At 38.0% G+C, this 15,159-nt stretch overlaps 1 protein-coding gene across 1 annotated transcript; it reads right to left on the bottom strand.

Moving 5' to 3' along the window:
- Positions 1-14,297: 14,297 nt before the first annotated feature.
- Positions 14,298-14,903, bottom strand: LOC138892871 (uncharacterized). The gene has a single exon (XM_070176620.1). The coding sequence runs from the start codon at positions 14,901-14,903 to the stop codon at positions 14,298-14,300; it is 606 nt and encodes a 201-aa protein (XP_070032721.1).
- Between the last annotated feature and the right edge of the window lie 256 nt (positions 14,904-15,159).

Raw genomic sequence — 15,159 nt, 5'->3', positions numbered from 1 at the left:
TAACCTAATATATATATATATATATATATATATATATATATATATATATATATATATATATATATATATATATAATGGGACCTTTAGAAGAACATTATTAGGATAAACTTACAAACCGTTTGGACCACGTATCAAAACTCGTATATACAGCATCATGGCCAAATTGACCCACGAAGTGACTGTGACACATCACTTATATATTTATCCCTGTTAGGAGATTTGAAGGTGTGAGCCTGTGTCTGTCATTTATTTTTGTACACCATTAAGGGCTATAAGTCCAAAAGTAATTTTTTACAGTGGGTTTAATGTGTTTCGAAATAATTAATTATAATTTTTATGAATTATACGCCCTACCGGTATGAGGGTTCATTATGTGATGTGAATATTGTTTATGTGAAAAGAAGAAAGAAAGGAAAATTGAAATTTCGGTTGGCACAATGTGCAAAATACTTGTGATTCGGAGTTGAGGACGAGATCCTCGCATTTTATATATGATGTGAAATATTTAAATCGGGCTACAAGTCGCGGTGGAAGTTATATAAGGACGAGGTCCTTGTGGTGAAATATTTATGAGTTTAAAATTATCCCTTTGTGAAATTAATTTGTACAATAATATTAATAGGGAGTCATGCCTGTTAGGCTTATTTGATAATTCTTGTATATTTTTCTGTTCATATTCAGCCATTTTCGTGCTGTAAACATTGAGTTTTAGCCTATGAGGTGAGTGTCCGGGTGGCATTAAATGTGACTCATTAATCCGAGTAAGTAATCATGAGGTCTTCATGCCTCGCATTCCGTTGTCAGTATTGTGAAAATTCGAAATGAGGTGGTGGTTAATATGAGATTAATTGATAATGCTGGAATTAATTATGAACGGCTTTTAAGACCAGAGATGTGGTGATGAGCATACATATGATGTGCTTCATGTCCTGATATCATTGTGATAATGCAGTGTTTGTAACGTTGAGATTGTGTTATTGATATATACATTGTGGATGTGTTGTTAGAAGTTGTTTTGGTATTACTCTAGCAGGTGGTTAGGCCCAATTACAGGGGAGACTGTACCAAAATTTCTGAAAAATATTTTGGGAGGTAGAAAACAATTTTGGGAGATTGAGACGTGCAAAGAAGAGACAAAATTATGTTATAAGTTTGAGGGTGAATGATCCTAAGCATGGAAGAATGTAACACCCCGGAAATATTTTTGAAGTACTTCAACACTATCAAGAAAGTTGATGTGCGTAGGCACGGGTTGCTATAGCCAGTTGAGACTAATACCGTGTGAGTGATGTTAATGTGAGCTCTAGAAGAGCTGGTTACTGTTATTAAATTTGTGTCTTGGTTCTACTATATATATATATATATATATTTGGTTCTACTATATATATAATGAGCTTATAGCATTACAGTTGTGGTAGTGCTTGTTGAATTTACAATACGGTTCTCTACTTTGAGACATCTTCTATTTTGGCTACAAGGTTGCGCAGTTGTGGATTGAGTTTTATTGGTGTGGCATGTCAATGGGATAGTTGTGTTTAATACTATAAGGTCATTGGACCTAGAATGTGTATTATCAGGTTTGATTATGGTATATTGGGAGGATAATATTGAAAGTTGGCTTGGAAAGTGATTTTGGTTCTGGTTAGGGCGGGAAAGCTCCATGACTTGTCGATCTGATAATATGTTATGAGATTTCGCATGTTTCTTTCACTATCAGCAGTGTGTGAAATTTTTAGAACGAGGTTTTGTTTGATATGGGGTTTAATACTATTACCGGGTTACTTTGGAGTAGTTAATGTGATCGAAAATGGTGCTGCAAGCATGCGAGTTGTGTAGTATGTTTAGTGATTATATCTGAGGTTATGGTTATGTCTTAATACAGCTTGTTCAGACTCATACAGCATGTTGATGTGAGATTCAGGTCCTGAAAAGAAATTCTGAATGTGGAAAATTGAATTCCAAGGTTTATGGGCTAAAAGGTTGAAGTAATGATTTTTAATTATGTTGTGTTGTCAGGCCTATACAATTTACACGAAATAGGGTAGCGTGGGACCACCCCCGGGTACGTGCGTGATAAGATAGAATAGTGATTTGATGGCTTGGAAACAACTCTTGGCACGTTCGAGGACGAACGTATGTTTTAGTGGGGGTGAATGTAATGACCTGGCCAATTGTTTTGAGTATTATAACCCAGTTCCCTAATTTACTGCTCAATTTATGCTTTACAATTTATTTATGACTTATCAGATTAGTTGGTTCGGGTCCGGAAAGATTTCGGAGTGAAATGAGATACTTAGTCTTATAATTGTAAACTTAAGTTGGAAAAGTTGATCGGATATTGACTTATGTGTAAACAACCTCGAAATTTAATTCTGATGATTCCAATAGCTCTGTATGGTAATTTTCGTCTTAGGAGCATGTCCGAAAAATTATTTGGAGGTCCGTAGTGGAATTAGGCTTGAAATGCCGAAAGTTAAATTCTTGGGAAGTTTGACCGGGGGTTTGACTTTTTGATATCGAGGTCGGAATTCACTTATGGAAATTGGAATAACTTCGTTATGTCATTTATGACTTGTGTGCAAAATTTGAAGTCATTCTGAATTGATTTGATGTATTTCGGCACAAGATATAGAATTTGAAAGTTTAAAGTTCATTAGGCTTGAATTGAGGTGTGATTCGTGGTTTTAGCATTGTTTGATGTGATTCGAGGCTTCGACTAAGTTCGTATGATGTTTTAGGACTTATTAGTATATTTGGTTAAGGTCCCGAGGGGCTCGGGTGAGTTTCGGGGTGGTTTCGGACAATTTCTAGGCCATTTTTAATTGTTGGTTTCTGCCTACAGAGGTGTACATCGCGATCGCGAACTTTTGGTCGCGTTCGCGAAGAGCAAACAACAACTTGGGGCCTTGTGAATCGCGATCGCGGAAGCTCTTTCGTGATCGCGTAAAACAAATCTCTGTTGCACTGACCCGACTTTGGAACTTTATATCTCACAATCTATAAGGAATTTAGAGATGATCCAAATATGAAAGTTGTAGCCCTTGATGTCTATTTTTCAGAAAGGTAAACCATTTGTCATTTGGAGTTGTGTACAAAGAGTTATGGTGGATACACTATAGGCTATCTGGGAAGAGTTTGGAAATCTCTATTGCACAGGCCTGAATTTGGAAGCTTATATCTAGAAATCTATAAGGAATTGGGAGATAAGAAACAAATGCAAGTTATAGACCTTGGTGTCTAGTTTTCAAAAAGTTAAACCATTTACAATTTGGAGTTTTGTACAAAACGTTATGACTATTATACTAGAGGTTGTCTAGAAGAGTTGGGGGAGTTTGTTCTTCGCGATTGCGATTGGTTTTCTGCGATCGCGAAGAGCAATTTTGGGGCTGAAAAATTTTGTGCTTCGCGATCGCGAAGCTTTTTCCATGATCGCGAAGAGTAAATATCTGGGCAGTAGCTATATTTCGAGGTTTCAACCATTTTTGACATATTTGGAGCTATGGAGCTCGGATTGAAGCGATTGTTTAGGTGATTTTCACCATATGGATTATGGTAGGTGTTCTATATCCTAAAGTGTTTATATTTTATGAATCTATGATTATATTCATCGTTTAATTCGTATTTTAAGGGAAGAAATCAAGATTTTTGTAAAATCTTCCAAAAGACGAAAATTTAAGATTTGGAGGTCGAGTTGTTATTAGAATTCAATAAAATTGGTATGGTTGAACTCGTATCGGAATGGGTGTTCGTATTTCATGAAAATTATGTCGGGTTCCGAGGGGCGGGTCCCGCGTTGACTTTTGTTGACTTTTTGGAATAAATTTTTAAGTCGACATATTATTATCCTGAATTGTTTCCGACGAATTTTAATGGAGTTATACAATTAATTTGGATAGATTTGAGCTGTCCGGAGGTCAATTCAAGCAAGAAGGCTATTTTGGAATATCGGCCTAACTTCAAAAAGGTAAGTGTCTTGCTTAACCTCGAGTGGGGGAATTACCCCTTAGGCATTGAGTCTTATGTGCCATTTGTGAAATGTGAAAAGCCGTGTACGCGAGGTGACGAGTACGTACTCGGGCTTATACGTGCAAAATCCATTGAATTAAAGTCTTAGGCATTATTGTGTAGTAAATTGGGAAATGGTGGAAAATTATTAAATCATCTGTTTGCCATGCCTAAATCCTTATTGTTGAATTTGTTTTTATATGATAATTTGATGTGATTGTTACTTGAAATATTTATGAAATTTCGTGAGTATTGTTGGTTAATACTTCTTGGAAATTAATTCCAATATGAATTTTCTTATGCAAATAATTAATTTAAGCGAGCTTAAGAATAAGTGTTAATATAATTATCTAAATTTGCATTAATGAAGGTTTTGCTTTATGCTGAGTAATTTCTATCTCTATTGATCGTTTTTGGGTGTTATATACATTGTGTGGAGCCTTGGGCTATTTGTTGTGAAATTAATTGATTTTTGTTATATCTTTGGAATTTGGTTGTGGCCATTGGGCAAATTGTGATATGAATTGATTTTATTATGTTGCCATGTTAATTTTCCGTGTAAATTATTGTGTTGTATGAGTTATTATTTTGGGGAGATAAGGGTGGCATTTCACCGTTGATATTATGTGGGTATAAGGGTGGCATTTCACTGTTATTGTGTTTGTTGGAATATTGTCTGGGCGGAGCGATAAGGGTGGCTATAGGAGTGATAAGGGTGGCAATATGAGCGATAAGGGCGGCTATTGATATTATCTGGGTGGAGCGATAAGGGTGGCTATTGTCAGGGACGATATGTGATGATGTGGGGTTGTGGTGTTAATAATTTTCATGTGATGTTATGATTTTCTTGTGTTTACTTTTATACCTTGTGCAATTTATCTTGTTGTTGGTAAATTGATAACAATATGATTTATGTTGAAATTGAGAGCCTGTGGCTATTGCAAGGCGGATTATAAATTGAAATGTGGGCACGAGGTGTCGTGAGTAAATAATGAGGATATTTGGCACGTGAATTGTCCGTGCAGTTGTGATATGAAATAAGGGCACGAGGTGCTGTGATGAAATGATGATGATAATTGGCACGTGAATTGTCCGTGCAGTTGTGATATGATTTAATTATGGGCACGAGGTGCCGTGAAAATATGAAAATGGATTGAGACCCATGTTTACGAAAAATATAAAAATGGATTGAGACCCATGTTTACGAAAAAATATGAAAATGGGCTGAGACCCGTATTGTTTTATGATTATGAAATGAGGCGTCACATGGTGACTTTTTAATTGAAAGAATTATATTCAAAATATTTATTTGGAAGGATTTTTATTCAAAAAGAATTATAGGAAAGAATTATATCTGAAAGATATTTATTTGAGAAAACTACATTTAAAAGAGAGTTATTTGGAAGAATTATATGTGAAGGATATTTATTTGAAAAACTTGAATTAATTGGGCGAACATGTATTTATTAATTATTGAGTGATATTTATGGTATTCCTGTTGTCTTGCTGCGCATACCACTGGTTGTTTTATCCTTCCCTTATTGCTATATGTTTCCTAATATTTTGTATATTATATTGCACAGGTTATTAGACTAGTGAGTGTCTGGAATGTACCTCGTCTCTACTCCATTGAGATTAGTCTTGATACTTACTGGGTACCGTCCGTGGTATACTCATACTACACTTATGCACATTTTTGTGCATAGCCAGGTATTGGAGATATCGGACTTGAGCAGAGTTAAAGTGAGATCGTAAGGATTCAAGGTAGAGCTGTTTGGTCGTCGCAGTCCCTTGGAGTCTTTTCATTTCATTGTACTGTTAATTTTTTATCAAACAGTATTGTAAATTCGGTCATCGTGATCATTTCATGTATTCAGTTAGAGTTCATGACTCAGTACTACCAGTCTTGGGAGGTTGTATATTCATATTTGTTCCGCTGTCAGTTTTGATTATTTATTTAATAAAAATAAAATTTGGCTTCAAAAGGTAATTGAAATCGGCTTACCTAGTCTTAAAGACTAGGTGCCATCACGACGCCTGTGGTGGGATTTTGGGTCGTGACACCTAATCACAAATTTGTCATCTTTCCTCCATAGTGAATGTGTAACTTGCTTTGGGCTTGAACACCTTACCATTGTTCGTTGTCTGCAAGTATAATTCAGGTCGCCTGCAATATTCTTGTAAGTCCATTCTAACCTTCGGGGTTATCTTTTGTCTTACCTTTAACATCCATCACTGTGTTGAACAAATTGTCAAAATAATTCTTCTCAATATGAATGATATCAAGGTTGTGTCGGAGAATATTATCCTTCCAATAAGGCAACTCCCAAAATATACTTTGTTTCGTCCAATTATGAGTAACACCATATCCGGGGAATCTAGAAGGTGAAGCCTCAGTAACTTTACTGAAGTTCTGGACCCTCTCCCAAATTTTCTCACCTAAAAGTATAGGAAGTGGTGAATCATATTCCATTTTATTCTTTTTGAATGCATTTTTCATCCTTCTAAACTCATGATCATCAGTTAAAAACTGATAGTGACAATCAAACCATGATTGCTTTCGGCCATGTTTCAAAGTGAACGCTTTACCATTTTACATGCAGTAAGGACAAGCTAGCTTCCCAGCAGTCATCCAACCAGAAAACATTCCATACGCAAAAAAATTGTTAATAGTCCATATTAAATTAGCACGCAAGTTAAAATTTTGCTTGGTTGATATGTCATATGTTTCAACACCATCATACCACAACTGTTTTAGCTCATCAATCAAAGGTTGCAAATATATATCAATCAAACTTTTTAGATTACGTGGACCAGGGATAATACAATTTAAAAATATATATGGACTAGTCATACACAACTCAGGTGGTAGATTATAAGGTGTAAGAAAGACAGACCAACATGAATATGGTGTCGCCGATATAGAAAAAGGCGAGAAGCCATCTACACACAAACTTAACTGAATGTTCCTTGGTTCACTAGCATAATCTAGATATGTCCTATCAAAGTGCTTTCAAGCTTCTCCATCTGAAGGATGACACATAACACCAGGTGCTCTTCTATTTTCAAAGTGCCATCTCATATGAGGAGATGAATTCATCGACGCATATAACCTATTTAACCTAGGTATAAGAGGAAAATAATGCATCGCCTTCACAACAACCACATTCCCGCTGGAAAGCCTCTTGAAACGAGGCTTTTCATAGAATTTATAACTTTCTAAATTTGCATCATCTTTATAAAATAACATGTAACCATCTTCACAATAATTAATTCTCATAGACGAAAGTCCTAACTTAGAAACCAATCTCTTTGCATTATAGAAATCACTAGGTAAGTTGATATTTGGGTCAACTAGTTCACTCATAAGGTCAATGAAAGAGTCCATAGACGCTTGAGAAATATTCCAATCAGATTTGATACTTAGTAATCTAACCGCAATAGACATCTTAGAGTGAGGATTTCCTTCACAGAGTGGACGACTAGCTTCCTCTAATTGTTCATAAAAATATTTTGCATCATCATTATGTCACGACCCAATTTCTCCTCTATTGGGTATCGTGATGGCAACTAGTCTTAGGGACTAGGTAAGCCTAACATTTACTAAATAACAACAATAATTAAATAACATCTAACAATTTTTGAAATAGAAATCTCTATAAAATTTACAAATTCCCAAAACCGGTAGTATAAGTCATAAGCTCTACAGAGTTTGATACAAATTTCTAAATACAACTGTTTGAAAATAGGTAAAACAGTGTGAATACAAAATAGGAAGGTAACTACGAAGCCTGCGAACGCAGCAACAGGTTTACCTTGAGTCTCCACAGCAACAATCCGCACAACTAGCTAATGATCAACTGACTTCGAAATACCTGGATCTGCACAAAAATATACACAAGTGTAGTATGAGTACACCACGGTGGTACCTAGTAAGTATCAAGACTAACCTCGGTAGAGTAGTGACGAGGAACAGTCAAGACACCTACTGGACTAAATAACCTAAACAAGTATAAGTATAGGAATAACAGAGTATGATATCCACATAAAGACTACGCGAAGTGGCAAATAATACGGAAATTTCAATAAGGAAGGAAAACAACAACTAACAGCGGAACACCATAATAATGGCATAAAAGAACGAACGGAAACACAGCCTAAATTCGTTAATCACAAATAAAGAAAGGACAAGTAACAACTCAACAAACGACTGCTTTCGCACCACATTTTAGTCAATAAACTCCACGAGGTACCGAACCTCATACTATTCACAACTCACGGGTCCCAATACCTGAGCCTTCACACCAGAAATCATGTGCCCTCATTACACTTCATAACTGCATTGACAACTCTTGTGCCAATTATTTCAATACATAAGATCCGCACAATTTATTTATTTTCAATGAAGTAAGGTTGAAAATTTTAAACCAAATAAGAATTCAACAAAGAAATGAGTTTATTTTAGAAATAGTTTGAGTAAAGAAGAATGACATTTCAATTTAAATAAAATATCAGATAATCTATTGCTTCGGATGTAAAACCTATTAATTTAAAATATAATAGTAAATTCTTTTATTTAAAACAACTCAGTCATTAAAAATCGGTAAAAATCAGAAATATAAATCTTCAAAGTCCCGTACTAAAAAGCCCAAGCCAACACAATACAACAAGAAAATACAAACACATAATAAAATCAAATAACACATCACAGCAGATCACAAGGATTGACCTAACACGGAAATACAAAATAACCAAAGACAAGTGCAACCATAGAGAGATGTCAACAAAGGGCACTCCCAAGATACCGTCTCCTGTTCCCAAAAGTAAATGCTCAACAGGGTATCTCCCGAGGTATCGCCTAATAATCCCAAAAGTAAATATGCAAGACAGGGGGATCTCCCGAGGTACCGCCTCGTAGTCCTAAAGTAAATATGCAACAAACAACAACACAAAAAATGCCCCAGGCCATCACAAGTCATCACAAATCAATCCCTGACATAGCCCACCTTGTCTCGCCACGTGTGCAATAATAAAGTAAGTGCCCGCCTTGTCTCGCCACACGTGCATAGTAATGTTCTCACCTTGTCTCGCCACATGCGCACCCTCCCCCCCATATATATATATATATATATATATATATATATATATATATATCCCGCCTTGTCACGCCGCATGTGCAAATATCAATAATAACAATGGCATGGCAGAAACCTCGTGCAACCCCATAACAACAACCGCACGGCAGAAACCTCATGCATCACAATGACAAGTACAACAGCAACAATGACAATAAATACAAGAGTGTGGCAAGTAAATCAACTCAAGAAATTTATACTACCACATGCGTATCAATATCACAACGTATCACAAATCACACCTCAAGTGCCCAATATCACAAGTTACCAAGAAAATCAACAACAATAGTATTTTCACAACAAGCTCAAAATATTTTGGAGATAAATACCAATTAGAAGGTCTGAGACGACCCAGAAAGCACTTGAGCATCTCATGATATGATTTTTAAGCCTACTTGAGTCTTGAGTATTTACTTGTAAGAATAGAATTCTTTGTTTTGTAATGGATAGTTGCAACTCCGTAAAAAGAATTCAGCCAATTTTTTCTTACATTAAACCATTCCTATATCATATATATGTATGTAGCCCATGGCTCAACCACAATATGCACAAGAGTTTCAACAGTAATAACCAGAAGTGAGTAACTCAACAAGAATAGTATTTCATAACTTTACAACTTTGCCTCAATGTAAATCATGGCCTTTATAACTCAATACCAATTCCAACAACAAGATATTCCATGAATAACAACTTCAAGTAAAGAATCCAATGGTTAAATAGTGAATATGGAATAAAAGAAGCAAGAACATTCGACTAAACATGTAGAGTAATTAACAAGTAAGAGATAAGACAAGTAGAGCATGTGAAAATAGACTAATGATGATGAATATAACATGTTAAGATAACTCAATTAAGGCATGAAAGGAATCTACATAGCTAAAGCCAGTAATTTTCACAGTTAGCCCGTGTACACACTCGTCACCTTGCGTGCATGGCTTCCACACATCATAATTATCACAAAACAACACTAATCCTAAGGGGTAATTCCCCCTCGTAAAGTTAGGCAAGACACTTACTTCAAAACACGTTAACTCAATCCACTAGTAGGTTTTTCCCTCGATTATCCAATTCTGAACAGCTTGAAAATATCCAAAACAACTTCATACCATAAATATAAACTATAGGAAACTATTTCGAACAATAAAGTTACTATTTTTGCAAAGAAATAAAAAGTCAACTCAAAAGGTCAACCCGATCACGCATCTTGGAACCCGACCAAAATTACTAAATCTGAACACCCATTCGATAACGACTCCAACCATACAATAATTACTCAAATCCGATAGCAAATCGCCTTGCAAAATCCCAAAAATTTAGTCTAGGAAGTTTTCACATTTTTTCCACAAATTTCCTACTCAAATCACTAATTAGATGATGAAAATAATAATAGATTAATGAAATATAGTCCAATACGGGTTAGAATCACTTTCCCTAATGATTTCCTTGAAAAAGGTCTTGAACAATCGCTGCAAACCGAGCTCTCTAGGTCCAAAATATGAAAAATGAGATGAAATCCTCGATTTGAAACTTTAAATTCTGCCTAGGTGTTCTTCTTCGATATCACGGGAAATGCTTCGCGACCGAGAAGCAAAATTTCACAGGCTGCCAAAATAACTCTTCGCGATTGCGGAACCCTTCACGCAATCGCGAAGAACAAAACGCGCGGACCTCCAGCCTCCTCCTTCCTTCTTCACGAACGCGACCAATGACACGCATTCGCGATTCACTCACTCTCCAAACTTTGCGATCGCGTAACCCATCTCGCGATCGCATAGAACAACTTTTACCAGTCGCCAAATAGCTTTTCGCGATCGCGAACCTCCACTCGCGATCGCGTACAAGGAAACCAACAACAGATAATTAGCAGTCTTCAAAGTTCCGAAATATGCCGAACATGATCCGAACTACACCCGAGGCCCATAGGACCTCAACCAAACCTACCAACAAGTCCTAAAGCATCATACGAACATGCGCGAAGCATCAAATCACATCAAACAACACTAGAATCATGAATCGTGCATCGATTCAAGCTTAATGAACTTATGAACTTTCAAATTTCAAAATTAATGTTGATTCATACAAAAACAACTCTGATTGACTTCAAATTTTGCACACAAGTCATAAATGACATTACAGACCTATTCCAACTTTCGGAATTGAAAACCAACCCGATATCAATAAAGTCAACTCCCAGTCAAACTTTGTAACCTTTAACTTTCTAACTTTCGCCAATTCACGCCGAAACGACCTACGGACCTCCAAATCACCATACGGAATTGTTGGAACCGTCAAAACTCCATTCCGGAGTCTTCTACATAAAAGTCAAATTATGGTCAACCTTTTCAACTAAAAGCTCCGACTTAGGGACTATATGTCCCATTTCACTCCAAAACTCACCCGAAACCAAAACCAAACACCCCCAGAAAGTCACGTAACCATAAAATAACATAGAGGAGGCAATAAATAAGGGATCAGGGCTAAAATACTCAAAATAATTGGCCGGGTCGTACATCCTCCCCCTCTTAAAACAAACATTCGTCCTCGAACGAGTATAGAGACATACCTTAAGTGGTTAAAAGATGAGGATAACATCTATGCATATCATGCTCGGTCTCCCAAGTCACCTCCTTGACTGGTTGACCCCTCCACATAACCTTTGCTGAAGCATTATTCTTCGAACTCAACTTTTGGACTTTCCTGTCCAAGGTGGCCACCGACTCCTCAACATAAGACAAATCTTTGTCCAACTAGATTGAGCTGAAGTTCAACACATAAGATGGATCACCGTGATACTTTCGGAGCATAGAAACATGGAATACTGGATGAACTACAGCTAGGCTAGGTGGAAGTGCAAGCTTGTAGACCACCTCTCCAATCCTCTCAAGAATCTCAAAGGGTTTGATATACCTAGGGCTAAACTTGCCCTTCTTCCCGAACCTCATAACACCTTCATGGGCAAAACATGAAGCAAGACCCGCTCCCCAACCATGAATACAACATCACGAACCTCCCAATTCGCATAACTCTTCTGTATATATTGGGTTGTGCGAAGTTGATCTTGAATCAATTTAACCTTTTCCAAAGCATCCTGAACCAAGTCTGTACCCAATAGCCTAGCCTCACCCAGCTCAAACCAACCCATCACAGACCGACATCGCCTCTTGTACAAGGCCTCATACTGAGCCATCTGAATGCTCGACTGGTAACTGTTATTATAGGAAAACTCTGCAAGCGGCAAGAAATGATCCCAAGAACCCACAAACTCCATCACATATGCATGAAGCATATCCTCCAGTATCTGAATAGTGCGCTCGGACTGTCCGCCCAGTTGAGGGTGGAATGTTATACTTAACTCAACTTATGTGCCCTACTCACAGTGTATGACCCTCCAAAATTGCAATGTAAATTGTGTACCCTGGTCAGAGATGATGGATACCGGCACGCCATGAAGTCGGACGATCTCGCAAATATAAACCTGAGCCAGCTGCTCTAAAGAATAAGTAGTCACCACTGGAATGAAATGAGTTGACTTAGTCAACCTATCCATAATCACCTATACTACATCGAACTTCTCTGAGTATGTGGGAGTCCAATAACAAAATTCATAGTAACTCGCTCCCATTTCCACTCTAGAATCTCTAGACTCTGAAGCAATCCACCTAGCCGCTGATGCTTATACTTCACCTGTTGGCAATTTAGGCACCGAGCTACATACTCCATTATGTCATTCTTCATTCTCCTCCGTCAATAGTGCTACCTTAAGTATTGATACATCTTAGCAGCACCCGGATGAATAGAGTACCGCGAACTGTGGACCTCCCGAAGAATCAACTCGCGACCATCTACATTGGTCAAACATAGCCTACCCTGCATACGTAACACACCATCCTCCCCAATAGTGACCTCCTTGGAATTACTGTGCTGAACCGTGTCCTTGAGGACAAGCAAATAGGGGTCGTCATACTGACGCTCTCTGATACGATCATATAGAGAAGACCGAGAAACCACATAAGCCAAAACTCGACTCGGCTCTAAAACATCCGATCTAACAAACTGGTTAGCCAAAGCCTGAACATCCAATACTAATGGCATCTCTGCTACCGATAGATATGCTAAATTGCCAAAGCTCTCCGCCTTACGACTCAAGGCATCGACCAACACATTGGCCTTCTCTGGATGATATAGAATAGTGATATCATAGTCCTTAAGAAACTCTAACCATCTACGCAGCTGCAAATGTTATAGACTCCGGTGGTCGGTATAGACCTCACAAGGGACATCGTACAAATAGTGCCGCCAAATCATCAAGGCATGAACAGTAGCTGCTAACTCAAGGTCATGGAAAGGATAATTCTTCTCATTTACCTTCAAGTGACTAGACACGCAGGAAATCACCCTATTGTCTTGCATCGACACCGCACCAAGGTCGATATGTGACATATCACAGTATACAATGTAAGATCCCGAACCTGTAGGCAACACCAACACTGGGGTTGCAGTCAAAGCAGTCTTGAGCTTTTGAAACTCTCCTCACACTCCTCGGTCCACCTGAACGGAGCATTCTTCTGGGTCAATCTGGTCAAAGGTACAACAATATATGAGAAACCCTCTACGAATAAATGGTAATACCCTACCAAACCAAGAAAACTCCGAATCTCAGTAGCTGAAGACGGTCTGGTCCAACTCTGCACTGCTTCAATCTTCTTTGGATCTACCTTGATCCCCTCACTCGACACTACATGACCCAAGAACGCCACTGAATCAAGCCAGAATTCACACTTTGAAAACTTAGTATACAACTACTTTTCTCTCAAGGTCTGAATCACGGTCCTCAGGTGCTGCTCATGATCCTCCCGTCTTCAGGAGTACACCAAGATGTCGTCAATAAACACAATGATGAATAAGTCAAGATAAGGTTGGAATACATCATTTATCAAGTGCATGAATGTTGCTGGGCCATTGGTCAGCCCAAATGACAACACAAGGAACTCATAATGACAATACCGAGTCCTGAAGGCAGTCTTCGAAATATCCGTCTCCCGAATATTCAAATGATGATAGCCTAACCACAAATCAATCTTTGAAGTCATCAATGCATGGCAGTGGATACCTGTTCTTCAATGTAACCTTGTTCAACTATTGATAATCAATACACATTCACATAGAACCATCCTTCTTCTTTACAAACAAGACCGGAGCACCACAAGATACAGTGGGCCGAATGAAACCCTTATCAAGCAACTCTTGCAACTGCTCCTTTAACTCCTTCAACTCCTCTGGGACCATGCGATATGGTGGAATAGAAATAGGCTGAGTGCCCGGCAACAAGTCAATACCAAAATTTATATTCCTATCATGCGGCATGCCCGAAAGATCCGTCGGAAATACATTTGGATAATCCTTCAATACCAGAACTGACTTAATCATAGGAGTATCAATACTGACATCTCTCAAAAAGGCTAGATAGTTGTCACACCCCTTCCCAACCATCCGATGTGCCTTAAGGAAAGACACCACCCTACTAGGAACATAATCCAAAGTACCCCTCCACTCCAACCACGGCAAACCTGGAATAGCCAATGTCACCATCTTGGCGTGACAATCAAGAATAGCATAATAGGGTGACAACCAGTCCATGCCCAAAATAACATCAAAATCTAACATGCTGAGAAAAAATAGATCAGCTCTAGTCTCAAAACTACCAAGAACAACTAAACACGACTGATACACACAGTCAACAACAATGGAATCTCCCACATGCATGGACACATAGATAGGAGAACTCAAAGAATCACGGGATATACCTAAATATGGAGCAACATAAGATGATACATAGGAATAAGTGGAACCTGGATCAAATAAGACTGATGCATCTCTATGACAAATCGGAACAATACCTATGATAAGTGAGTCAGATGCAACAACCTCCGTCCTAGTAGGAAGAGCATAACATCTGGCATGTCCACCCGACCTCTACCTCTAGCTGGCTGTGCAGGTGGAGTGGCAACTATAAGGTAAC

Source organism: Nicotiana tomentosiformis, chromosome 5 (genome assembly GCF_000390325.3).
Source record: "Nicotiana tomentosiformis chromosome 5, ASM39032v3, whole genome shotgun sequence".
Lineage (NCBI taxonomy): Eukaryota > Viridiplantae > Streptophyta > Magnoliopsida > Solanales > Solanaceae > Nicotiana > Nicotiana tomentosiformis.
This window is presented reverse-complemented; position numbering and strand designations above follow the sequence as displayed.